Source organism: Salvelinus fontinalis, chromosome 21, assembly GCF_029448725.1.
Source record: "Salvelinus fontinalis isolate EN_2023a chromosome 21, ASM2944872v1, whole genome shotgun sequence".
NCBI classification, from domain to species: domain Eukaryota; kingdom Metazoa; phylum Chordata; class Actinopteri; order Salmoniformes; family Salmonidae; genus Salvelinus; species Salvelinus fontinalis.
Genome location: NC_074685.1, coordinates 29,433,660 through 29,458,987, shown reverse-complemented (window position 1 = coordinate 29,458,987; position 25,328 = coordinate 29,433,660). Strand labels below are relative to the sequence as shown.

General features: G+C 41.4%; 2 protein-coding genes and 1 long non-coding RNA gene across 5 annotated transcripts in view; 1 reads left to right on the top strand and 2 right to left on the bottom strand.

The window, feature by feature from the left end:
• Positions 1–641: 641 nt before the first annotated feature.
• On the bottom strand, positions 642–9,798 carry LOC129818590 (glutathione hydrolase 5 proenzyme-like). Its single transcript, XM_055874635.1, has 12 exons — positions 9,482–9,798; positions 6,013–6,140; positions 5,800–5,895; positions 5,316–5,511; positions 4,445–4,605; positions 4,121–4,267; positions 3,860–3,990; positions 3,590–3,774; positions 3,284–3,375; positions 3,034–3,146; positions 2,746–2,856; positions 642–1,625 (listed from the first exon to the last, which is right to left on the bottom strand). The coding sequence occupies exons 1-12, from the start codon at positions 9,658–9,660 to the stop codon at positions 1,479–1,481; spliced, it is 1,686 nt and encodes a 561-aa protein (XP_055730610.1). The 5' UTR covers positions 9,661–9,798; the 3' UTR covers positions 642–1,478.
• A 1,747-nt stretch (positions 9,799–11,545) lies between these two features.
• Positions 11,546–25,328, bottom strand: part of LOC129818592 (uncharacterized) — a 32,555-nt gene continuing 18,772 nt past the window's right edge. The window contains exon 3 of the long non-coding RNA XR_008753962.1: positions 11,546–12,712. This is a non-coding gene — a long non-coding RNA (uncharacterized LOC129818592). The remainder of the gene's footprint in view (positions 12,713–25,328) is intronic.
• Positions 22,142–25,328, top strand: part of LOC129818591 (calcium-binding protein 1-like) — a 19,930-nt gene continuing 16,743 nt past the window's right edge. The window contains exon 1 of one of the 3 annotated variants that reach the window (XM_055874641.1): positions 22,142–23,131. In XM_055874641.1, coding sequence (XP_055730616.1) covers positions 22,445–23,131 — 687 coding nt within the window. In that variant the 5' untranslated portion in view covers positions 22,142–22,444. The remainder of the gene's footprint in view (positions 23,132–25,328) is intronic. The other 2 variants (XM_055874636.1, XM_055874637.1) reach the window with 2 other exon arrangements.

The following is a 25,328-nucleotide window of genomic DNA, read 5'->3' as shown; positions in this document are numbered from 1 at the left end:
TGCTGCAGAGCTACAGTTTATGACTGTAACAATCATTTCCCACCAACAAGAGTTCAGTAAACGCTCATGACATGACCTCAACAATACTGTCTCTTCAGACAGGGTCATACCACATCTCTCACTGTATTATTGGAGGCAAAGGAACATAAAGCACTTAAACGTTTGGAGAGCAGGATACAAAACGATGAGGCAAAGCTTTTAACAACTATTTTACAGCTTTGGCATGTTCTGGACAGAGAATATGCTGTATTGGAGAGTTGATTAACTAAGGCTTTAGTCAAGCATTTCCACGAGTGTTCGAGATGGTCTGATTCACGAGAGCCTTATTATCATTCAGCTAAACCTGATGAAACCCTCTGCCACATACCAAAGACTGAGCTCCTTTACTCCAAATGATCCCACATGAACACCAGACACTAGCACCTAACACTGGGTAGCAGATTTGCATGTTTTCATAATTCACATCTAGCGCCTGGGAGGATCCACTTCGGAGATCATTACTCATTCATAAGCTCCACTATTGAAACACATCTCATTACTATTGCCTTTGTCTCCGTTGGGGGTGGGAAAGCTGTTCTCACCTCTTTTAGGGCAAACAGAAAAAGTAGATCTAATTAGTATTCATCTCAGACACAACATGCTGAAAGTTAACACTGGTTGAAGTTTTAATAGACCTGGAGGGGACCTATATAAATCTGTACATTTGTGACAACAGGCCCTGGTGAGGTCAATTAAATACATAAAAAGCTAACACAGTACTCTCACAGTATCAACATCAGTGCACATTACTTTTCACATTTTGGTAATATGTGCCATTATAGCTTTTGTAAGATTGCACCAGTATTCATTCAGCCCCTTTAACCGATTTACTTGCTATTTCAGATGTTGATTCTATTACAATGCACTGTGAAAGGGGCCGCAGAAAGCCTGTTTAATCTTTATGAATGTGTGAGTCTCATAGTACTGCTACTACACTCCAGAGAAGGACTAATAAATTAACTTGGAGGATTGTGTTGTTACATGTTCTGCCTGAATCTGACAGGTCCTTGTGGTCACAGCAAGAGCCCCGTGTTACCACAGGCTGACAGGCTGTACTGACCTTCTGTTCCCATGTCAGTTCCTTCAGGACCTCACTATACTGTATGCGTACTGTACAGTAAGTCCTGAAAGAACAAACATGTACTATATGTACTTTGTAAAATGTAAAACTCTATCCATTTGAGTGCCAAAGTGAGAGGCCCCAAAAAAGCTCAAACTATTTTGTCAAGAGGCACATTTGATTCTTCTTAAGGCTTTTGGACTGTTGGTTTAGAAAAATAGTTAATATATAAAGATAAATGAACTATAAAATTACATCTCACTAAAATGATGATCCCCTTGGATCTACTGCAGTGTCCTGAGGCCCACTACTTGGCTGTAGACCTGAGTAAGGGAAGACCTGGTCTTGGTAACCTCTTAATGTTCTGGTTTTCTTATGGTCAGTAGCCAGCAGCTTTGCCCTGCTTCCTGCCGTCTGACACGGCTGTGATGCATCTGTCCTCCTTGGCCACAGCATTGACCACGTTGAAGAAGTATGGGTAGTCTGTCACTCTGTGTCCAATTACCTTTAGGGCCTCTATCACAGACTGAAAGCACAGACAGATAGTTAGTCAGGGTAAAACAAGCACCACCCGCAATCCTTATCTATTCCACGTCATGGTTTGATTGCGATGAAGCAACACTTACTCAGTGTACATTTTTATTTTTGCAAAAGAATTTTAGGGGTGGATCAGCTTAATATTGTGGAGAGAATGTTGCTTCCATCAATGTAATTGTCTGCATAATTTCCAATCCCCCATATATTTTGGGGTAAATATATATCCATTAAGATACATGCATGCATACATATACATATACACATGTATAGACATACCTTTTTTTGTTGATTTTACCTTTATTATTCCCCGCAAACCCTACCACCCTTCCCCCAATTGGTGTAAACCAATAAACACTTAGGCTTCTACCTTCAGTTTATATATCTTATACACATGTTACAGACCCAATCTATTTTACAATAGTTATATTTTGTTTGTTTTTAGTCCTTCCTCTATTTCTGATGTTCATCCAGTTTGATTTCTATTTGTAACTGTGCTATTTCACAAAAGTTCTGAACCTATATACATTTTACAGACCCCGTATGTTTTACATTGGTTATTAGTACCACCCTTCAGCTCCGTTCAACCCCTCCCATCTATCTCTCAACATCATCCATTTTGGATTTCTATTTGCCATATGACCAAAAACGAGCTACATATGGACAATACAAAAATAAATGATCTAATGACTCTGCCTCCTCACATTAGAATCTGCAGAGCTGGGAAGATTGTATCCCCCATATATATAACATTCTATTGGTTGCAAGAATTTTGTACAGTAATTTATATTGAAAAATTTGAAGTTTTGAATCCGGCGTTGTTTTGCGTATCAATTCATAAACCATGTGCCATGGAATGGGTACATCGAAAATCTCTTCCCAACTATTTTGCAATTTATATGGCACAGCTGTCAGTTTTATGGTCCTTAAATGAAATTGGTATATGTTTTTATTTATCACACTTTTCTTTAACCATTTATGTTCTTTAATACAGGGCCGACATACAAGTTCCGTACATTTCTCAAATGGTCACTGCTCTCAGGCAGTCAATTACAGTAACCTTGGCTGTCATTTTCATTGGTTTACTGAGAGGATACGAACATGGGAATTACCTTATCAAAGGCAGGCTCAAAGTTCACGTTGTTGTTGCCGTCAACAAACACTACAGGAGCAGCAATGGCCTCTTTCAAACTCATCCCCAACCAAAGGTGGTTCATGATTGACTGAAAGGAGAGAGAAAGAAAGAAAGAGAGAGAGCAAGAGAGAGAGTGTGAGAGCGAGAGAGAGCGAGAGAGAGTTGATGAGGCCCTTTGGATCCCTTTCTCAGTTTTTCAGTTGGTAATGGGTTGAGAAGGAACAGTCAGACTTGTGAAATTGGTAGAAATTGAATCTAGACTCACCAGGGCCATGGCTGTGGTGATCATGCTGCCCCCTGATCCCCCAATTACAAGGGTATTTTTTCCAGAGCTGGAGCTCAGTATAGCTGGAGCCATTGAAGAGGGAGGTTGTTCACCTGTGAGAAATTAGATAGAATCATATACACAGATATCCCCTATAGACTTATATGATAAGATATCACCCCATGAATACCAGTTAGAGGTTAGACAGGTAGGCCTAAGTGATACATTCATTTAAAAACATTTAATCTACCTGCACTGACTCTCTCTGCTCTAAAACAGAAGTCCGCCAGCTCGTTGTTGAGGATGATGCCTGTTCTAGGAGAGTAAATCGCTGCACCAAAACTGCGAGGAGAGAAAGAAAGACTGTTTTGTTAGCCAAGTGAAGAGTACACAACTCCAAAAGCTGCAGTATTAGCTGGTTTGTTTGCCGTCAGGACTGCCATCATATTCATATTTAGAAGGAGATTGTGTTCTAATACAGTAGACAGTGTTCTATTTAGAGGGATGTAGCTACTGTTCTGCAATGTTTTCTATCTCAGCGAAGGTAAAGGTTCACATTTGGTTGATGGTGCTTGTGACAGAGACTGCAGATCCATCTTCAGCCAGGACTGACACGTGTGTGGTCCCAAAGCGGTCAGGGGAAGGTGTGATGTTGTAGTAGGAGTTGTTATAGGTACGGTTTTTACTGATCAATACCCTGATCCGATCAGCAAAATCTGAGTCCACCATATACGATGCATCCTACATGAAAAAAAATATTTCACATATAAGTGGGTGAAAAGTACAGAATACACTTAACGAGAGGCAGTTCTTCTCAGATCCTTACTTTTTTAGGGTTGAAGACAGGATCGCGGACGCGTCTCCTCTGTCCACTAGCAAATTTAGCTGCCTCAATGTAGCAGTGATAGGTCAGGACCTTCTGGTCCCCCTCCATGGACCTGGGGGTGAGATTAAACCCTGGGAAAGGTCACAAACAGCCATTCAAATCTCTACTACCCGATGAAGGGACATTTTGGAGCTGTTCAATGCTTGTGAGCTACCACGATGATTTTAGTTGAAAGACTTGAGAAAGTATTTGATCATGCACCTTTAATGATGTTGAGAATAAAGGCTAGCATGGCTCCCCCTGCTGGAGGTGGAGGGATGTGCATCTGGTAATCTCCCAGAGGAACAGTCCAGGCATCTTCCACTCTGACTTGGAATGACTTCAGATCCTCCATGGTTAGGGTCCCACCTAGAATATAATGGGGAACAAAGTATGTCTATCCATGTGAGCAATCCAGACAAGAAAAAATAACAAGCTGGAGTTTTCATATACATTTTTGGGGGATATAGTTTGTTCCTTCTTTATCTCTCTCTCTCTCGCTCTCTCACTCACTCTCTCTCAATTACACATACAAACCTCACCCACCTGCTGCTTTTACATCTTGGATCAAGTCAAGTCCAATTTGGCCAGTGTAAAAGGCATCTGCTCCTTGTTCTGCAATGGTTTCCATGGTTTCCGCCAGCTTAGGGAACTTCAATATGTCCCCCATGCCCAGCACCGTTTTGTTCTTGTTGCAGAACACCTCACTGTAAGAGGGGAATGCGTTCATTATACCATAGCAACCATAATCTGGGAAAAGACAAGAGAACAAACATAAACATGCACATGTAGCCAATGCCATAGCCTATTACGCGACTTCACTGGATTACAGAGATAGAACAGAGAAGTAGCTACCGCCAACAAACATTACATCTCTGTTTACCACCTCATTTCATAAATATCTCCCTCCCTAAGCAGTTTGTGGAATCCCATTAGCATCTCAAATGATCCCTGAGTATATGTGAATCCCCCTGTCCATCTGCTGGGGTGCCAAGGGCACTTTCTCTATGCAGATCTTGTGCTACTGCTTAGACTTCTGTTATGTAAGAGGAGGAGAGAGGGGAGGAGAGCGGGGAGCTGAGGGGAGACAACCCCCTTTGATGTTAATCCCAGGGCTGGGCTTTAGGAAAGCCTCTGCAGTCTGTCTGTGTATAGTACCGCACAACCATACGGATGAGAACTTGGTCTGAGCCAACAGATAAAGACTACAGCAGAGCAAGTTTATTATTAGCTTCATTGCTAGGGTAATAGGACAGGATATCTGGACTTCTCTGACTGAGATACATGCATGCACTTTGAAACAACTTTGTTGACTTCTCATTTGGGAAAATGCCTGTTTTAGGTAGCAGTACAGTTAGAATGAAAACAAATGGAACACATTTGAGTTCCTGTGTGTCAGTGTGAGATGTTGTACTACCAGAGTGATGTTGCTTTCACCAGGTTTTCTATGATTGGGAAGTTAAGGAGGCGTCCCAGGTAGGGCGGCAGAGGGAATCCCTCTCTGGCCAGTCTAATGGTGGGCTCAAACAGCTTGGCCCAGGGCAGCTTCCCATACTGTCTGTGAACCACCTCATACCCACGCAACTCTCCAGGAACGCCAATCCATTGACTACCTACCAGGGGCCACAGAGGCAGAAGAGGTGTAAAGCACGAGCAAAAAGAGATATGTGATGCTACACTCCAGGACAGAGAGCAAAATTAAAGTTGTACAGACATGGGCTTGTGGTTTGTTCACATTTGATGTTAGAAAGACTAGAAGACATTACTACTTTAGTGGTCTTGGAGTAATTTGAATTTGAATCAGTTGTTGTTGTCATGCAATGTTTACATATTCATACTGTATACTGATCCTTCCATCAATCCATTCATTAATTCCTCCATCGATTGGCAAGTCTACCTACCTGTGATAAATGTGACAGATGTGGGACATCGCTTCAGCAGGTCAGCTTTGAATAACTGTGGGACAGTCTCTCTCGAACTGAAGGTTTTCACCTTACCTGAGAATAGATTGATAAAGAGATGTAGAGGTAACACAATTCCACCACAAACATTATTGGCTAAACCCTACACGGTACAGTAACACAGAAGCAAAGAACAGTAAAGAACAGACTCACCAACTGTATCCCTAACAGTAAATATAGAGCCTCCTCCCAGGCCCATGCTCTGAGGGTTGACCAGTGAGGTGCACAACAGAGCTGCAATGGCCCCATCTACTGCCGACCCTCCTTGTAGCAGTATGTCTCTGGAAACACAGCACATATTACAGCAGCTTTTCCCAAACTCGGTCCTCAGGACTCCAAGGGGTGCATGTTTTGGTTTTTGCCCTAACACTTGTAAGGCGAAAAATCCTGTATAAGCTCTTTAAGCTTGTTTAGCAGAGACAGTGTAATGAATAATGAATTTCATATTTCTTACTGGTTAACTTTGTTATGCACATGCGCTGTATGAGCCTTAAACCTGTACATTTCCACTGTCTTGTAAGAAGGAGCTGGCATTTTTTCACTTTGACTCTGTGTGGAGATATGAGGTGAACAGAGGCTGCTTGAACAGAGAGGAGTAACAGAACTAACGTTGTCACTTGTTCGTACGCTATGACCTCACACACCAGATACACACAGCCACAAGAAGAAAACAAGGTAGCTTATGATGCCCTGATCTGCTGGCGAGGGGTGGAACGAGCCATGACTAAGCATTTTTAGGTCTACTATATAACACATCATCATTTCCTGTATCATCGGGCTCTCGGGCTCTCGACGAATCACCTATGGGTGGTTCGTTGACCAGCTTCATTATTGCAATAATTAATCGATATTAAAGTATGATTGTTTGAAGAAATAACAAAGTCTCTTCTTATTGGTTAGAATTTCCACGACACACTACACAGTTGATTTAAATTATCAAAGCTTGATGATTAGTTGATTAGCTGTGTAGTGCTAGGGCAAAAACCAAAACATGCACCGCTTGGGGTCCTGAGGACAGAGTTTGGGAAACACTGCATTACAGTATAACTTCAATGCTCCACTATAAACAATACTTGACAGGATAACACTGACTGTGTGTGCAACGGCTACACACACACACATACACACACACACACACACATGTCACAGCTTCCTGTAGTTGAGTAATTTTACTGAAACTTAAGTTATGTTATTAAGTTCAAGGGAAAGTCAGAATGTCAAATCCCATGCCAAGAGGCAAGTTTGGGCCATGCACCATGTCTCAACCCCCAGAGCACAGCTAACAGAGGAAACCGACTATTTCTGAATACTACTCATCATATCTAACACGTTACTTTTATATGGGTCCTTGTTTTCACTTTGGTCGCTTGAGGATTTTATTTAATCTTTTTATTTTACATATGGATATTTTAAATCAGAGGTTGGATCAGGGTTACATTAAAGATGGTCATAATCACTGAGGATGACAAACATTTGCCAACTGATGAATTTGCCTGGGGGTCATTGAATGAAAAATATATATATATCTTTCAGATAGAAAGCAAAGAGGACCCAGTAAAATAATTGAATATGCCTATATAACCTCTCTCTATGGGAGTAGAATTCAAAACTTTTGAAGACTTTTCTCCTCAGTCTAAGAACACAGGGTCAAGTGAAGCATTCACTGCAATTCTATCTGTTTCTACTGTTGTCTCGCCATTTCCTGTTAATGGAACATCATTTTTGGCATGGGCTCGCTCACAAACAGATCCTGCATCTGCACTGAGCATACAAAACAATAAGAACACGAGCTCTTTCCATGATAAAGACTGACCAAGTGAATCCAGATGAAAGCCAGTACCCCTTATTGATGTCTGGCGGGACTTTTCTGGGTCATTAAAATAGGGTCATAAAAATATTATGACCCAGGTATTAAAAGCCTTGAGTCCTTTCTCATTTCCTCTCTTTGTTAAACAACAATAGAGGGGACAGTATGGGGATCTGAGGCCATGGAGTCATCACACAGCTTGTTTGGCTTGTACATATACATTCAGTGGGACTGTCCCACCAGACAGAAGTATGTCCAACTATAACAGTCCTTACATCCTCTCTCCTCCAGTCAGGTGGTGCATGTTGGGTAATCTGTACCCCTAGAGTGTCTTCATGTCTCATTGTTTGCGAAGGATAAAGATCGTTTCACACAACTGAAGAAGGAAATGGATTGATGAAGAGCGACAACTTTTGAAGCCGATAGTAATAGTATCTAGCTGCAGCCCCGCAGCAACCTGTCACTAAAACTAGCCTGTCACTAAAAACTATAATATCGGCATTTACTGGCTGTGGTTAATCCCTATCACATACATGAGAACTCATTTACATAATTTATCCAGAGCGTTTTAAAGCATGGGATCTCAAACTTTTTCATCTTCCCTACCTCCCTTTTCTCTCCTCCTTCCCTAACTCTCTTTCCGTATCTCCTTTCTTTTCAAGCTCCTTCCACCTTTCCTTGCTTCCTTTCCTTCTTCCTTTCCTTTCCTAATTTTCTTTCCTGTAATTATTTGCTCAGGGGATGCATCTCGCCAATAGGGGACATATTATGGCCTTCAACACAGAAAAGCATGGTGTGTGCTCTACCACTACCTGTTCGGCTAACAAAGCTGAATATTTTCTGTTGCTTGGGGAGCTGACTTCAAGCTTGATTTGATGCTACTTATTTAAGGTCATGGTAGCCCTCACATTTACAAAATGGTCATGCCAAATTAGGGATAATATCGAAGGAACGTATAGCTCAAGCAACTGAATACACAAAACATGTCAGTGTGCGTAAAATACATGGAAAAAGTCACAGATAAAAAAACAGAACAGATGTTTATTGTAGTACATTTTCTGAATTTGCAGACATTGCCGTTGACTGGCACACTTAAATTTGTTTTTTTTTTGTAATACAAGTAAAGCTATAGATCTGATCAGTCACAGTTGAATCAAGTCACTTGGGTTCAATGCAATACAATGAAATGTTCTTCAGCCCATAATCTCCATGACAGCCTATCAAATCTCTTAATCCGTTTACTGTTCACTAGTCTACATTTTATATCTCACTGCACCTTGGCTCGGTTGAAAATAAATAGTCTACAAAGATTCTAATCCCCGCAGTAAAGAATGAGTATCCCTGCAATATTGACATTTCAATTTATGTTGTACAGTACAGGATACGCACATGGCTTGAACCTGTAGCCTAAAGAGACCAGTTGAGACATTTTACAGAGCCATCAAACACCTGTTTAGACCAAACACCTTTTGATAACAGTGAAAACTTCAAATAAGATGTTTAAAATAAATCCTCATAAACTGTACCTTCTTAGAAAAAAGGGTGCTATCTCGAACCTAAAAAGGTTTATCAGCTGTCCCCATAGGATAACCTTTTGAATAACTATTTTTGGTTCCAGGAAGAACCCTTTTCGGTTCCATGTAGTCTCTGTGGAAAGGGTTCTACATGGAACCCTAAAGAGTTCTACCTGGAACCAAAATGGGTTCTACTTGAAACCAAAAATGATTCTCCAATGGGGACAGCTGAAGAACCGTTTTGGAACTCTTTGTTCTAAGAGCGTATCTAACTAAGCAAAGCAACCGTACTCTACTTTACCTGCCAATCTCTGAGCAAAGTTGAGAGTCCGCAGAAACTGCTGCGTTCTTGAAGGTGTCCTCCGAGCATCCTCGGTGGATAAATACATCGAAGGCTATGCAGAGACAAATGGATATTATAGCACCCAATAAGCCAATACAGAGACAGCAACCAAACTGCCAGGGCTTATATCTGGCCATACTTTCAGGAGTAAAACTTTTCCAATAACACTTTCTGCCCAGCGGAGAATGGTATTGTATAGGCCCGTCACAGGAGCGCGTGGTACAGTAGCCAATGAGCCCTCTTTATTATGCACCAAATCCCCCTCCCCCACACGTAAAAAAAAAAGAAATCAGTGCTCAAGAAGTTCAAGTAAATGTGGTATTCTCTTGAGACATGTCAGATATTTGATGACATTATAGGGAATGTGGCATATTATACATGTCATAGGCTTATCTTCATCCATGTTTTAAACCAGGGTGTTCAACCGGTGGTCCGCAGACGGAAGCACTGCAGGAGGTCCGCGAAAAATAAATAAATACATATATTATATATATGAATATCGCTAGCAACAACAGAATAAAAAACATTTGAATTATATAGCTACGGTAGAAAAGAGGAGAATATATATATTTTTAATGACGTCAACATCAATGCACCTTGGCATAGATTCTACAATTGTCTGGAACTGTTGGAGGGATGCGACATCATTCTTCCATGAGAAATTCAATAATTTTGTGTTTTGTTGATGGTGGTGGAAAACGCTATCTCTGGCGCCGCTCCAGAATCTCCCACAAGGGTTCAATTGGGTTGAGAACTGCTCACTGAGTCGGCCTTGGCATATTATCTTAACATGCTCATCAAACCATTCAGTGCCCACTCGTGCCCTGTGGATGGGTTCGTTGTCATACTATGGGGGCACAGCCATGGAAGCCAAAGTATTGGCCTGCCCAGCATTTTTATACATGACCCTAAGCATGATGGGATGTTAATTGCTTAATTAACTCAGGAATCACACCTGTGTCGAAGCACCTGCATTCAGTATACTTCGTAGCCCTCATTTATGCAAGTGTTTCCATTATTTTGTCAGTTACCTATATTTACATTTACATTTTAGTCATTTAGCAGATGCTCTTATCCAGAGCGACTTACAGTAGAGTGCATACATTTTATTACATTTTTACATACTGAGACAAGGATATCCCTACCGGCCAAACCCTCCCTAACCCGGACGACGCTATGCCAATTGTGCGTCGCCCCACGGACCTGTACTGTATTTCTCTGTTGGACTACTCTTAAATGGGATCTTGACACCAGGGGGAGATGGTGTGTAGCTTTGTAATTGGAACATGCACAAGATGGTGATCTGCACCTTACAATTTAAGGCTGATATTTTTACAGAGTGATTGGAGGATTTCGTTCAACAAAAATCTTTCAATTGAAGTAAATATTGTAATTAAGCCCTTATAATAGTATAATTACAAAGTAAATTGCCCATGTGTTAACCTAGTATCATTAAAACGAGGGTATCTGCAAGCCCCATGCATTATTTACCATTCAAAAGAACACCCAGAGACGGGGTAGGATGTGTTTTAGCAGAGATAAAGGTCTCTGTGATTCTATAAATAGCACTAGTTATTATTCTGCATTCCAAATCTCCACCAACCCCCCTTTCTTACCCACCTCTCCTTTAGATGTCAGTTTTCAATCACCCTTCACTTCTTCCGTTAATCCTAAATAATATACCACTTTCTCCTCTCTTCAACACTTAAAAATGTTGTTTGCTCTTTTGTTTTTCTGGGAATTTGGGATCTTTTTTAATGAGATGCCAACAAGCATTACTTTAGAGTATACTTGGAAGCAGATAAACAGCCAAACGGATGAGTGAAAATCAGCTTTTCGTCCATTGAGGCGGAAATACAGTTCCGAAAGAATATTTATCCAATTGAATCCCTCCTGGAAAGAAAGAGAGAGCGAGAGAGAGGGGGAAAGATTAGAACCTGGGGCAGTGGAGAAACAGAGTACACAAAACAGTGTGAAAGAAATAACAAGCTATTGGAGGACTGAACTAAAAAGGATTTTAAGTAGAAGTAAAAAGTAAAAGTTTATTCAATTATAAATCATGATATAGTACAATAGAAACTAAAACCCTCTAAACTAATCAGTAGATTATATTGCAGTAATCATTATTTGTGAGCACATGCAGGCACTTAGTAATAATGTCACTTTCAGTGACAGTGTCTTTTCAACCTGTAGAGATTTGCTTCTACCAGAGAAGCAAAGTATCAGATAAGAGCGTTCATTCACATTCTGTCCTCATTGTATATGCCATAAGCTTGTGTGTGGTTAATTAATAAAGCAACTGATAAATGTTTCAGGGGTGCAAACTGCGCCAGGGGACTGGGTTAATGGGGGTGCAAACTGTACCAGGGGACTGGGTTAATGGGGGTGCAAAATGTGGTCAGAGATAAGAGACAGACAGCAGGGAGAGGGCTACATGGACAACAACGAACACCATCCACACATACTGTACCATCCACCACACATAACTATATATTTTTAAAGAATTTATTATTTAACCTTTATTTAACTAGGCAAGTCAGTTAAGAACAAATTTGTATTTACAATGACGGCCTACACTGGCCAAACCCTAACTCAGACGATGCTGGGCGAATTGTGCGCCACCCTATGGGACTCCCAATCACGGCCGGTTGTGATACAGCCTGGAATCATACCAAAGCCAAATCTACACTGGAGTTGCTTACCAAGAATCAATCAATCAAGTTTATTTTATATAGCCCTTCGTACATCAGCTAATATCTCGAAGTGCTGTACAGAAACCCAGTCTAAAACCCCAAACAGCAAGCAATGCAGGTGTAGAAGCACGGTGGCTAGGAAAAACTCCCTAGAAAGGCCAAAACCTAGGAAGAAACCTAGAGAGGAACCAGGCTATGAGGGGTGGCCAGTCCTCTTCTGGCTGTGCCGGGTGGAGATTATAACAGAACTATGCCAAGATGTTCAAAATGTTCATAAGTGACAAGCATGGTCAAATAATAATCATGAATAATTTTCAGTTGGCTTTTCATAGCCGATCATTAAGAGTTGAAAACAGCAGGTCTGGGACAGGTAGGGGTTCCGTAACCGCAGGCAGAACAGTTGAAACTGGAATAGCAGCAAGGCCAGGCGGACTGGGGACAGCAAGGAGTCATCATGCCCGGTAGTCCTGACGTATGGTCCTAGGGCTCAGGTCCTCTGAGAGAGAGAAAGAAAGAGAGAAGGAGAGAATTAGAGAGAGCCAAGATTTTCAAAATGTTCATAAATGACAAGCATGGTCAAATAATAATCAAAGGCAGCACTAAGGTCTAGTAGCACGATGACAGATGCAGAGCCTCGGTCTGACGCCATTAAAAGGTAATTTACCACCAGAAGAAGTTACAGGTCTGTGAGAGACAGAAATCTTGCTTGTTTGTTATTGACCAAATACTTATTTTCCACCATAATTTGCAAATAAATTCATTAAAAATCCTACACTGTGATTTTCTGGATTTTCTTTTCTCATTTTGTCTGTCATAGTTGAAGTGTACCTATGATGAAAATTACAGGCCTCTCTCATCTTTTTAAGTGGGAGAACTTGCACAATTGGTGGCTGACTAAATACTTTTTTGCCCCACTGTATATTCGTGTTTTGTATTTCATACATTTTTTACAAAATGTTAGAATTCTTCTTCCACTTTGACATTACAGAGCATTTTATGTAGATCGTTGGAAAAAAAGACAATTAAATCGATTTTAATCCCACTTTACAACACAATAAAATATGAAGAACTCCAAGGGGGCTGTAGACTTTCTACAAAGAAAGAAGGACACATAGAAACAGGACAGTGCGGGTGAGAGGATGACAAAATTAGAAATAGCATGAACAAGAACAGGAAAAGGTGAGGAAAACAGGGGATGGGAAAGAGACGAAAAGATAAGCGAGATATTCTGCTGCCTATCCCTGGAGCAGGGGAGACAGAGAAACAGATGTCAGAGAGACAGGGGGCAGAGGGAAGGAGGATGGAGGAGACAGAGAAACAGATGTCAGAGAGACAGGGGGCAGAGGGAAGGAGGATGGAGGAGACAGAGAAACAGATGTCAGAGAGACAGGGGGCAGAGGGAAGGAGGATGGAGGAGACAGAGAAACAGATGTCAGAGAGACAGGGGGCAGAGGGAAGGAGGATGGAGGAGACAGAGAAACAGATGTCAGAGAGACAGGGGGCAGAGGGAAGGAGGATGGAGGAGACAGAGAAACAGATGTCAGAGAGACAGGGGGCAGAGGGAAGGAGGATGGAGGAGACAGAGAAACAGATGTCAGAGAGACAGGGGGCAGAGGGAAGGAGGATGGAGGAGACAGAGAAACAGATGTCAGAGAGACAGGGGGCAGAGGGAAGGAGGATGGAGACAGAGAAACAGATGTCAGAGAGACAGGGGGCAGAGGGAAGGAGGATGGAGGAGACAGAGTCCATTTACAGTTTACATTGACATTTTAGTCATTTAGCAGACACTCTTATCCAGATCGTATTCCTCTTAAGATAGCTAGGTGAGACAACCACATACTACAGACATAGCAAGTACATTTCCACTCAACAAAGTAGTTATCAGCAAAGTCAGTGCCAGTAGGAATATATATATTTTTTTGTGGGGGGGTGGGGTCATTTAAGATACTGTTTGAAGAGGTAGGGTTTCAGATGTTTTCAGAAGATGGGCAGAGACTCTGTTTTCCTAGCTTCAGGGGGAAGCTGGTTCCACCATTAGGGTGCCAGGACAGAGAAGAGCTTTGACTGGGCTGAGCGGGAACTGACCCGTAAGGGTTGGACAGCCAAGAGACCAGAGGTGGCAAAACGGAATGCTCGGGTTTAGGGTTTGAACATAGCCTAGGTAGGGAGGGGCAGTTCCCCTTGCTGCTCCATAGGCAAGAACCATGGGCTTGTCGTAGATGCAAGCTTCGACTGGAAGCCAGTGGAGTGTGCGGAGGCGCGGGTGACATGGGAGAACTTGGGAAGAATGAACACCAGGCGGGCTGCAGTGTTCGTGATAAGTTACAAGGGTTTGATGGCACAAGCTAACATAGAGTTGCAGTAGTCTAGAAAGGAGATGACAAGAGCCTGGATTAGGACTGCACACTCAAACACAGTTAGGAGGGAGAGGTTGTATGTCTAATTGGGTCTCTATATAAAAATCCTTCACATATGTACTTCTGCCCTGAATCCCTGGACATCTGCTCTGATTCAAGACCATGGGCATGCAGATGGGTCTGCAAGACTGTCAGGTTTTACTGCAACTATCTGGCTAAACAGCATAGTTTTTCTTTCATTATGTAATGATGCAATCATAAACAGAAATAGGTTATACGTTTCTTATCTGAAGAACTGCTTATGATAAAGAGCTTTATATCTACTGTCCCTCACCTGTTGTATCTTCTGGTCTCTCATTAAATACTTACGGTCAAGAATGTATTGTGAATTCCATAATTTTGACACACTCATACTGAGTAAATGGTGCTGTTCAAAAGCACTTTACATTAAGGAGGCCTTTATAAAGGCTATGTGAACTGAACAGAAATGTCAAGTTAAGATAACTACAACGCATCAAATAGTCTTAATTTATGACCTCAAGTTGAGTTAGCAAAAAACGATATGTTTACGCAACTTATAAATTGAAAACTAAGAAGTCAAATCAACTGAAGCAACATAACAAATGTCTAATTCAGATTTTATCCAGAGCAATGTCAAAATTCAATGAAGGTAGTTAAACAACCACGTTAAAACGAACAAGTAAAACATTTCTGTAACGGTTACTTAGCATGTTGTAGTTAAAGTGGTGTTGGTTAGTTGACATTACTGAGTTCACTGTCAGTTTTGAAACGGGTGAAAATGCTCACACATGAGCAAGAGACAGATGGGAGCATTATGTTCCCTACTGAAATCACTATTATATTATTTAAAAGATTTCAGCCCAGTTCAGAAATGTGTAATTTAAAAAAAGTTGTTGTTTTAACTGTTTTGGAAGTTGACACAACTTAAAATGGTAAGGCAGCATTGTGACAAACTTTGGTGAGTTGAAACAACTAATAGTTTTTTTTTTCTGACTAGCAAATACTTGCCCTTTACACCAAGTAATTTGCCAAAACAACTTAAGTAACTTTGTTAGCACAACTAAAACAAACAGTTGAAGCACATTGATTTGACTACAAGTATCATGATCACTCAACAAGCTATTAAATCCAAATGTGTCAGTTCCACTTACTTTACTAGGTTGAAGTAACTTTAGATTAAGCTACCTCAACATGAAATCCTGATTGGACTTATAACAAACTTTTGTAAATTGAGTCAACAAATATGTTTTACAGTGTGGAAATTGGGTTGAAAGGTGAAGGTACAATGTTACATAAGACTTTCAGCTTGAGAGCATCTGTTTACCCTAGAGAGAAAGTGGGAGCACACAGGGGGAGAGGCCAGAGAATGACTGAGGTCACTGAAAAAAGAGCAATCTGCCAACAGGAGTGGTAATAGCCTATTTAGACATTGTGGATGAAAATGAATATATAGATTTTTTTTGAGGCCATTGAGCCTCTAGGGTTTCACCAGCTCGATCATTTGAACATGTTTAGTGTAGGCTAGGCTATACAAGATGTATGGAAAGCTGGGATATAGTTAGATAGGACTGGGGAGGGGGAGTTTGGCTCGGAATTCCTTGCAGGCTGTCAACTTTCTACTGTGGAAGGCTACAATGGCAATTCCCAAAGGTCCTCGGAAAGATACGAGACAAAAGATGTAGAGGAGAGAAGAGACAATTCCTTCCCTGCAGTATGACCCATTATGAAATTGAGAATACTGTGATGATATTAATGTATACAAACCAAAATATAAAAGCAATATGCAACAATTTCAAAGATTTTAAAGAGTTACAGTTCACATGAGGAAATCAGTCAATTGAAATAAATAAATTAGGCCTTAATCTATGGAGTTCATATGACTGGACATGGGTGCAGCCATGGATGGGCCTAGGAGGGCATACGCCCACCCACTTGGAATCCAGGCCACCCACTAGGGAGCCAGGCCCAGCCAATCAGAATGAGTTTTTCCCCCCCGAAAGAGCTTTATTACAGACAGAAATACTGGTTACACGTGGTCTGCGGTTGTGACGCCAGTTGGATACGCTGCCAAATTCTCTAAAACGACATTGAAGGCAGCTTAAGGTAGAGGAATGAACATGACATTCTCTAGCAATAGCTCTGGTGGACATTCATGCAGTCAGCATGCCAACTGCACCTCCCTCAAAACGGTGTTGTGCGACAAAACTGCACATTTTAGAGTGGTCTTTTATTGTCCCCAGCACAAGGTGCACCTGTGTAATGATCATGCAGTTTAATCAGCTTCTTGATATGCCACACATGTCAGGTGGATGGAATATCTTGGCAAAGGAGAAATGCTCAGTTACCTGGATGTACACAAATTTGTGCACAAAATTTGAGAGAAATAAGCTTTTTGTGCATATGGAAAATGTCTGGGATTTTTTATTTCAGCTCATAAAACAAGGGACCAACACTTTATATGTTGTGTTCATATTTTTGTTCAGGGTATTTCCCTTTGACATGAATAGGCCTTATGTATTTGTCCAAGAGATGAGGTCCCACTTAGGTTGCCTATAATCAATAACTGACCAAAATACTTGTACAGTGATTGGTCAGTGTTCTACCACTGTCCACCCCCCCCGACCCCCAGGCAGTGACCAATTTTGATGATATACAACTCTTTTACTGTTCATTATAATCTGTGCTGACGTGGAACTAAACAAACTTTCCGCTAGGATAGTGCGCAGCATGCCGTATAGGAAGCAACTATAAATCCCCATCCAAAGGCACTCAAATTCACTGATGCATTATGCAACTGTATAGGGTAATAGGGGGTAACTAGCCCCCTGGGGTAACTGCCCCCCGCCCCTGAAATTCACACAAAGACCACAAGATTTCACAAAATAATTTCCCCAAAACTTTCCCTGGCTGTCACTGTTCTTGCTGAACAAAAAATGTGCTTTGTGTCATCACAACCTTTTGAGATATTTCAACAAAATGATTTTGTGGTAAGTTGATTAAAACAAATGCCATTTTGAAAAAGTTGTAGATATAAATATTCCAATGAACTTAGATCTCTATATATTTTTTAAAATATACAAGTAAAAAAGCCTTAAGATAAATAATTGACGTGTTAAAAGAGAGAAACATTTTGAGAATTTTTTTGTAAAGTAGTAATATGTTGGGTGAGTGTGTTGGGGACCAGTTACCCCCCTTAAGGTTATGAATGTGTTTTTACCTGTCATTTAGACAATGACTAGCCCAGTTAGTGCTTGTTTATGCTACTTGCTAGTTAGCAACTTCATTAGAAGTAAAAAGCTAGCCAGCTAGCTAGTTAGCATAAGCTACTAGGAGTACTAGCTAGCAATCGTCTGAGGTAAAATACATTAAAAAAGATAATGTAACTTAATTTCAGTTGCAAACGATTCCACTAGTGACTGATAGCTTTACAGTTAATGCAACTTCATAGCCGTTTAGCTATTTTACACAGCATGTTATATCATATAGCTAGATAGCTATCTACGTTTTTAAGAGAGAGCTTTTCAATTGGTATCTCACCCCATTTTCAGTCACAGATGGAGACTGGATTAGGTGTGAGTAGTGCAGGAGGTGGGCTCATGAGCTCCAATTTTACTGGGGATAGCTTTAATTGTGACCTACAGGTCAAATCAAATGTTATTTGTCACATGTGCTGAATACAACAGGTGAAATGCTGACTTACAAGCCCTTAACCAACAATGCAGTTTTAAGAAAAATAAGTGTTAAGTAAACGATACGCAAAATCTAAAAAATAAAAGTAACAAATAATTAAAGAGCAGCAGTAAAATAACAATAGCGAGGCTATATACAGGGGGTACCAATGCAGAGTCAATGTGCGGGGGCACTGGTTAGTCGAGGTAATTGAGGTAATAGTTAAAGTGACTGTGCACAGATAATAAACAGAGAGTAGCAGCAGCGTAAAAGGGGCGGGCAATGCAAATAGTCTGGGTAGCCATTTGATTAGCTGTTCAGGAGTCTTATGGCTTGGGGGTATTAGCTGTTAAGAAGCCTTTTGGACCTAGACTTGGTGCTCTGATACCGCTTGCCGTGCGGTACCAGAGAGAACAGTCTATGACTAGGGTGGCTGTAGTCTTTGACAATTTTTAGGGGCTTCTTCTGACACCGCCTGGTAGAGGTCCTGGATGGCAGGAAGCTTGGCCCCTGTGATGTACTGGGCCATAAGCATTACCCTCTGTAGTGCCTTGCGGTCAGAGGGCGAGCAGTTGCCATACCATGCAGAGATGCAACCAGTCAGGATGCTCTCGATGGTGCAGCTGTAGAACTTTTTGAGGATCTGAGGACCCATGCCTTTGTCGTGCCCTCTTCATGATTGTCTTGGTATGTTTGGACCATGATAGTTTGTTGGTGATGTGGACACCAAGGAAGGTCTCAACCTGCTCCACTACAGCCCCGTTGATGAGAATGGGGGCGTGCTCTGTCCTCCTTTTCCTGTAGTCCACAATCATCTCCTTTGTCCTGATCAAATTGAGTGAGAGGTTGTTATCCTGGCACCACACGGCCAGGTCTCTATCCTCCTCACTATAGGCTGTCTCATCATTGTCGGTGATCAGGCCTGCCCCTGTTGTTTCATCGGTAAACTTAATGATGGTGTTGGAGTCGTGCTTGGCCATGCAGTCATGAGTGAACCGGGAGTACAGGAGGGACATGAGCACACACCCCTGAGCGTCCCCCGTGTTTAGGATCAGCGTGGGGGATGTGTTGTTGATCGGAATGGCCGATTAATTAGGGCCGATTTCAAGTTTTCATAACAATCGGTAATCGGCATTTTTGGACACCGATTGTGGACGTTGTTTTTTTAACCTTTTATTTAACTAGGCAAGTCAGTTAAGAACACATTCTTATTTTCAATGATGGCCTAGGAACGGTGGGTTAACTGCCTTGTTCAGGGGCAGAATGACAGATTTTTACCTTGTCAGCTCGGGGATTCGTTCTTGCAACCTTCAGGTTACTAGTCCAACACTCTAACCACCTACCTTACATTGCACTCCACGAGGAGCCTGCGTGGCAGGCTGACTACCTGTTACGCGAGGGAAGCAAGAAGCCAAGGTAAGTTGCTAGCTAGCATTAAACTTATCTTATAAAAAAACAATCCATCTTAACATAATCACTAGTTAACTACACATGGTTGATAATATTACTAGTTTATCTAGCGTGTCCTGCGTTGCATATAATCGATGCGGTGCCTGTTAATTTCTTATCGAATCACAGCCTACTTCGCCAAACGGGTGATAATTTAACAAGCGCATTCGTGAAAAAAGCACTGTTGTTGCACCAATGTACCTAAACATCAATGCCTTTCTTTAAAATCACTACACAAGTATATATTTTTAAACCTGCATATTTAGTTAATATTGCCTGCTAACATGAATTTCTTTTAACTAGGGAAATTGTGTCACTTCTCTTGCGTTCCGTGCAAGCAGCCAGGGTATATGCAGCTGTTTGGGCCGCCTGGCTCGTTGCGAACTGTGTGAAGACCATTTATTCCTAACAAAGACCGTAATTCATTTGCCAGAATTGTACATAATTATGACATAACATTGAAGGTTGTACAATGTAACAGCAATATTTAGACTTAGGGATGCCACCCGTTAAATAAAATACGGAACGGTTCCGTATTTCACTGAAAGAATAAACGTGTTGTTTTCAAAATGATAGTTTCCGGATTTGACCATATTAATGACCTAAGGCTCGTATTTCTGTGTGTTATTATGCTATAATTAAGTCTATGATTTGATATTTGATAGAGCAGTCTGATGGTAGGCAGCAGCAGGCTCGTAAGCATTCATTCAAACAGCAATTTCGTGCGTTTGCCTGCAGGTCTTCGCTGTGCTTCAAGCATTGAGCTGTTTATGACTCCAAGCTTATCAACTCCCGAGATTAGGCTGGTGCAACCGATGTGAAATGGCTAGCTAGTTAGTGGGGTGCGCGCTAATAGCGTTTCAATCGGTGACGTCACTCACTCTGAGACCTTGAAGTAGTTGTTCCCCTTGCTCTGGAAGGGCCGCAGCTTTTGTGGAGCGATGGGTAACGATGCTTCGAGGGTGGCTGTTGTCGATGTGTTCCTGGTTCGAGCCCAGGTAGGGGCGAGTAGAGGGACGGAAGCTATACTGTTACACTGGCAATACTAAAGTGCCTATAAGAACATCCAATAGTCAAAGGTATATGAAATACAAATGGTATAGAGAGAAATAGTCCTATAATTCCTATAATAACTACAACCTAAAACTTACCTGGGAATATTGAAGACTCATGTTAAAAGGAACCACCAGCTTTCATATGTTCTCATGTTCTGAGCAAGGAACTTAAACGTTAACTTTTTCACATGGCACATATTGCACTTTTACTTTCTTCTCCAACACTTTGTTTTTGCATTATTTAAACCAAATTGAACATGTTTCATTATTTATTTGAGGCTAAATTGAGTTTATTGATGTATTATATTAAGTTAAAATAAGTGTTTATTCAGTATTGTTGCAATTGTCATTATTGCAAATAAATAAATATATAAAATTGTCAGATTAATCGGTATCGGCTTTTTTGGGTCCTCCAAGAATCGGTATCGGCGTTGAAAAATCATAATCGGTCGACCTCTAGTTGTTACCTACCCTTACCACCTGTCTTTAAAATTAGAATTGTGCAATAGCATAGCATAATAGAGTTTCCATATCAATGTTACACTGAGTAAATTAGTTATTGTAATCAAATGTTATATTCCAGCGTTATTATTTATATTCCATTCCAATATTATATATTTTATATGAATTAAAAACAACTATTCAAAACCTTTTGCTCCTGAATGTAATTTTAAAGACTGCTGGGATTTAAAATCTTGCAGTATTCAAATCATATTTAGTGTATTTGTACATCATGGATTGCATGGAAAAGGTTCAACACAGAAAGAACAAATAAAATGAATGTACAAGTGAGTTAAATAGAGGGACTTTACATCACATCTCCTCATAGTGAGGATATTAATGGTGACATGTGCAACACCATTACCCCCCTCCCAATATTTTATGTAAATCATTAAAATAAGACAACTAGACATAAATTTTCAGTATTACTTACTAAAGAATTTCTAAATAAAACTGATCAAATGGATTTTAACACACTTGTGTGAAACTCTATGCCATATTCCCGTGTGGCTCAGTTGGTAGAGCATGGCGCTTGCAACGCCAGGGTTGTGGGTTCGATTCCCACGGGGGACCAGTACAAAAAAAGTATGAATGTATGTACTTGTAAGTCGCTCTGGATAAGAGCGTCTGCTAAATTACGTAAATGTAAATATTCTTCTACCAGGGTAACGCTCCTTTTCTAAAAACATTTCATGAAATAGAAAAAAAAAGTGTAAACTGTGGCCATTTAGTTCCCTTTATATTGTATTCGCCTAAGCATGATCTTCATCCACATACCAATTTTTTTCAAAACGTGCTTTTTTTGTGTCAGCAATTAGACATTGTTCTTAGGGGGGGGGGGGGGGGGGGGCTAGTTACCCCCTAGTACCCTACTATAGAAGCGACTGATTCCTCACTTCGCCTGACACGTAAGGACATCTTTACAATTGCGCGAGCAGGTTGCATTCAGAACTTTATAATTTCACAAGTGAGAGTGTAGGTGGGTGTTCCTAGTTTGTATTGTCGCCTAGGCTAGAGACGCGCGAATAGGCTACTCTGAGGTGATCCAACAGGCTGCCCTGACTACACACTGGCTAAATGCTCAGCACGACCACACAGGTGCATCTGTCTTAAACGACCTCCTGTCTAGTCCTGGTATCTGCACACAGTAATACATTAAGGGAACGGCATACGACAATGAGCTCCTCTCTTCCCAAAAGCGAATCTACCACCTCTCTGCTGAGAGCTTCGGCCGTGCCGGTGAGTCGGAGGTCCGAACATTCTGAGCATCATGGGTCGCGCAGCCACTGTAGTCACATCCACCAACCCGACGGAGGTAAAGATGTACCTGACGAGCCGTGTTGGACCGATGAGCGCGAGGCAAGCGCACGCAGACCCCTTTGTCAACCGAGGCATGCTGGTGGCAGGACAGACAGGAATGGATGTGATAAACGGGGACATTCCCACCAACAAAGCAGCCACTACAATGACGGCTACAGCCAGGAAGAAATTAGAGAGCGGATGGATCGGAGCGGGAAAGACCGCAGTAAGTCGTCTAGACACCCACACCACCACCACCACCACCACCACCACAACACCTCAAGATGTGACCTGCCGCCAGCGCATCACCACGGCAACGCACGTCCGGGGCGGAGGTCTTCGCCAACTCCATCCTATACTAAACAATCCGACGATACTGCGTACTTTTTTGAATCAAAGGACAGAATAAATACTGGGTCGTCCACGAGTTTAAACTCGGTCCCACCCGCAACGGCCACGCCAGTTACCGGCCCCGTTACCAGCCGCACCTCCAAAAGACTCAGCACAGCTCCATCTGAACATGACTCCAATCTGCACCCGATAGTGAAATCAGTTTTCGGGCAGGTACGTAGTAGTCCCGTGTCTAGACAGAACTACAACACATGATTACTCTCGAACAAACATTCAAAGTCAGCACAAGGATTCAACAAGTAAATTAAACTGGGGATTAATAGTCATTATCAATACATACGACCATTGCCAAAAAACGGCGCGCTACAGAAGTTCCCTTTTTATTCAATGGGAATTTATGTATTGTTTTAAGGGTAATTTCGAATTGTCATTTTAGACAATCTTCGTAGGCTACACCATCACTATACTGTAAAACTGTCTGTCTCTAACAAAATGCAAAAAGATTAAACTTAATTTACACCGTTGTCCCGTTAATAAACGCGTAGGTGTTTGTTGTGTAACAAAGAGATGGGAAAAAAACACGTTTAAAGGTCCAATGCAGCTGTTTTTTTTAAATCTCAATATCAAATAATTTATGTGTAACAAATAAGTACCTTACTGTGATTGTTTTCAATTAAAATTGTCAAATAAACAAAAATAGCTTCTTAGCAAAGAGCAATTTTCAAGCAAGAATTTTGCTAGGACTGTCTGGGAGTGGTCTGAGTTGGGAGGGGAAAACTGAAAATGAGCTGTTACTGGCAGAGAAGTTTGGAACTCTCTTTCTTATTGGTCTATTGACACATTTACCGCCTGGTGATGTCACTAGGCAAGCCAAAACGGCATCCCACGAGAAACAGGATGAAATTTCGTGTGGTCTTTTCTCTTACAGTAAAAATGCTTTATCATAATGTTCACAATTTCACAGTATTGTTTCAACCTCATAGTGTGGAAATATATATATATAATCACAGGAAATCATGTTTTTGAACGTTTTTTTAACAGTAATTCATGGCACAGAAATGTAGAATGCGTGACAACAGAGAAGGTATTATGGATTTTTCTAACTGCACAGTGCACTACGCAATGCCTCAAACTTGCCCCCAAGATTTCAATGCCTTAATATATTTGAAACAAGACGGTTTGAGACATATGAATAGTAGCCTATAAGTTAGATGATATGGCTCAGACAGCTCAGACATGCGTGATATACACACCTAGAGAAAAATTGAATGCTTCACAGTGTCAGGTTGGTCTGGTAGGGTCAAAGGTGAGAGACAGGTAGAGCAGCAACCCAAGCCAAAATGTGACCGGACACCCATTCACCCCTGCTGACCATATTAAAAATGTATGTACATTTTGAGTCCAAATTGAACTTCCATGTATCTGATAATTAGTTTTATGGAGGGGCTGGCAGACTACCATGCATAGCAGTATGAATAAGGATACTCTCATCATGTCAGTCAGGTGGATAAACTTTCCAATCCTGTGGAAATTGTAGCTGTGCTGAACACCCGACTGCCCACACACACACACACACACACACACACACACACACACACACACACACACACACACACACACACACACACACACACACACACACACACACACACACACACACACACACACACACACACACACACACACACACACAGCTATTTGTGGTAAGTCACACTCACATCAAGTGTTTAAAAAGAAAGTGACTTGAACAGTGATAACACTGTGAGAAATTGGGGAAGGTAAAGGTAAAATCGACGCTATACTTTGGGGCTGTAAACCTACAGATGGAGAGGTGAGGGTGGATGGTAAAAGAAGGGTGCTTCTCCATCTCTTCATTCCTGCATCCCATCTCCTCTACCATCTACAAATACAAAATCCCTCCTCAAAGTCCTCATACAATAGTCTCATTCCTACTGTGCCTCTGTTGCTCTTCATATAGGATATCCAGTTTTCTTTCTGTGCTTTGAAATATTTTTCTCAGTACTGAAGGAGATATAAAGCTCAGGAGGCAATACTTTCCTCATGTGTTAATTTGTGCCAGAAATAACTTCACTCAATCTAGGCCAGAGCTCTAATCAGTCACAGGAGTTCCAGGCAGCAAACCCAAATCTATGCAACACTGCTGTGCTCTATACTGCCTTTCTCAATCTGCTCCATAGTGAGACAGCAGTCCTCTATCACTCTATCCAATCATTATGCTTTGAAATGGGAATACAGAAGGACCTCTAATGACAATATCTGTTAACACTCGCTTGCCTGTGAAATTGCTCAGCTGGAGGAGTTTTCAAGTAGAAAAAGTGTGCAAGGTGACTGTGTCACTTGATGCTAGTTACTGAAAATCAGAGACTTGTCACAACACTCTCAGACTCTT

Bases quoted from the DNA above. Each gene is read 5' to 3' on its own strand.
- LOC129818590 (XM_055874635.1), bottom strand. From the start codon at position 9,660: ATGGCCAGATATAAGCCCTGGCAGTTTGGTTGCTGTCTCTGTATTGGC. The intron at 3,775-3,859 runs GTAAGGATCTGA...TTTTTCATGTAG, and splicing joins CTGTCTTCAACCCTAAAAAA to GATGCATCGTATATGGTGGA. The intron at 2,857-3,033 runs GTGAGTCTAGAT...CTCTCCTTTCAG, and splicing joins TCACCACAGCCATGGCCCTG to TCAATCATGAACCACCTTTG.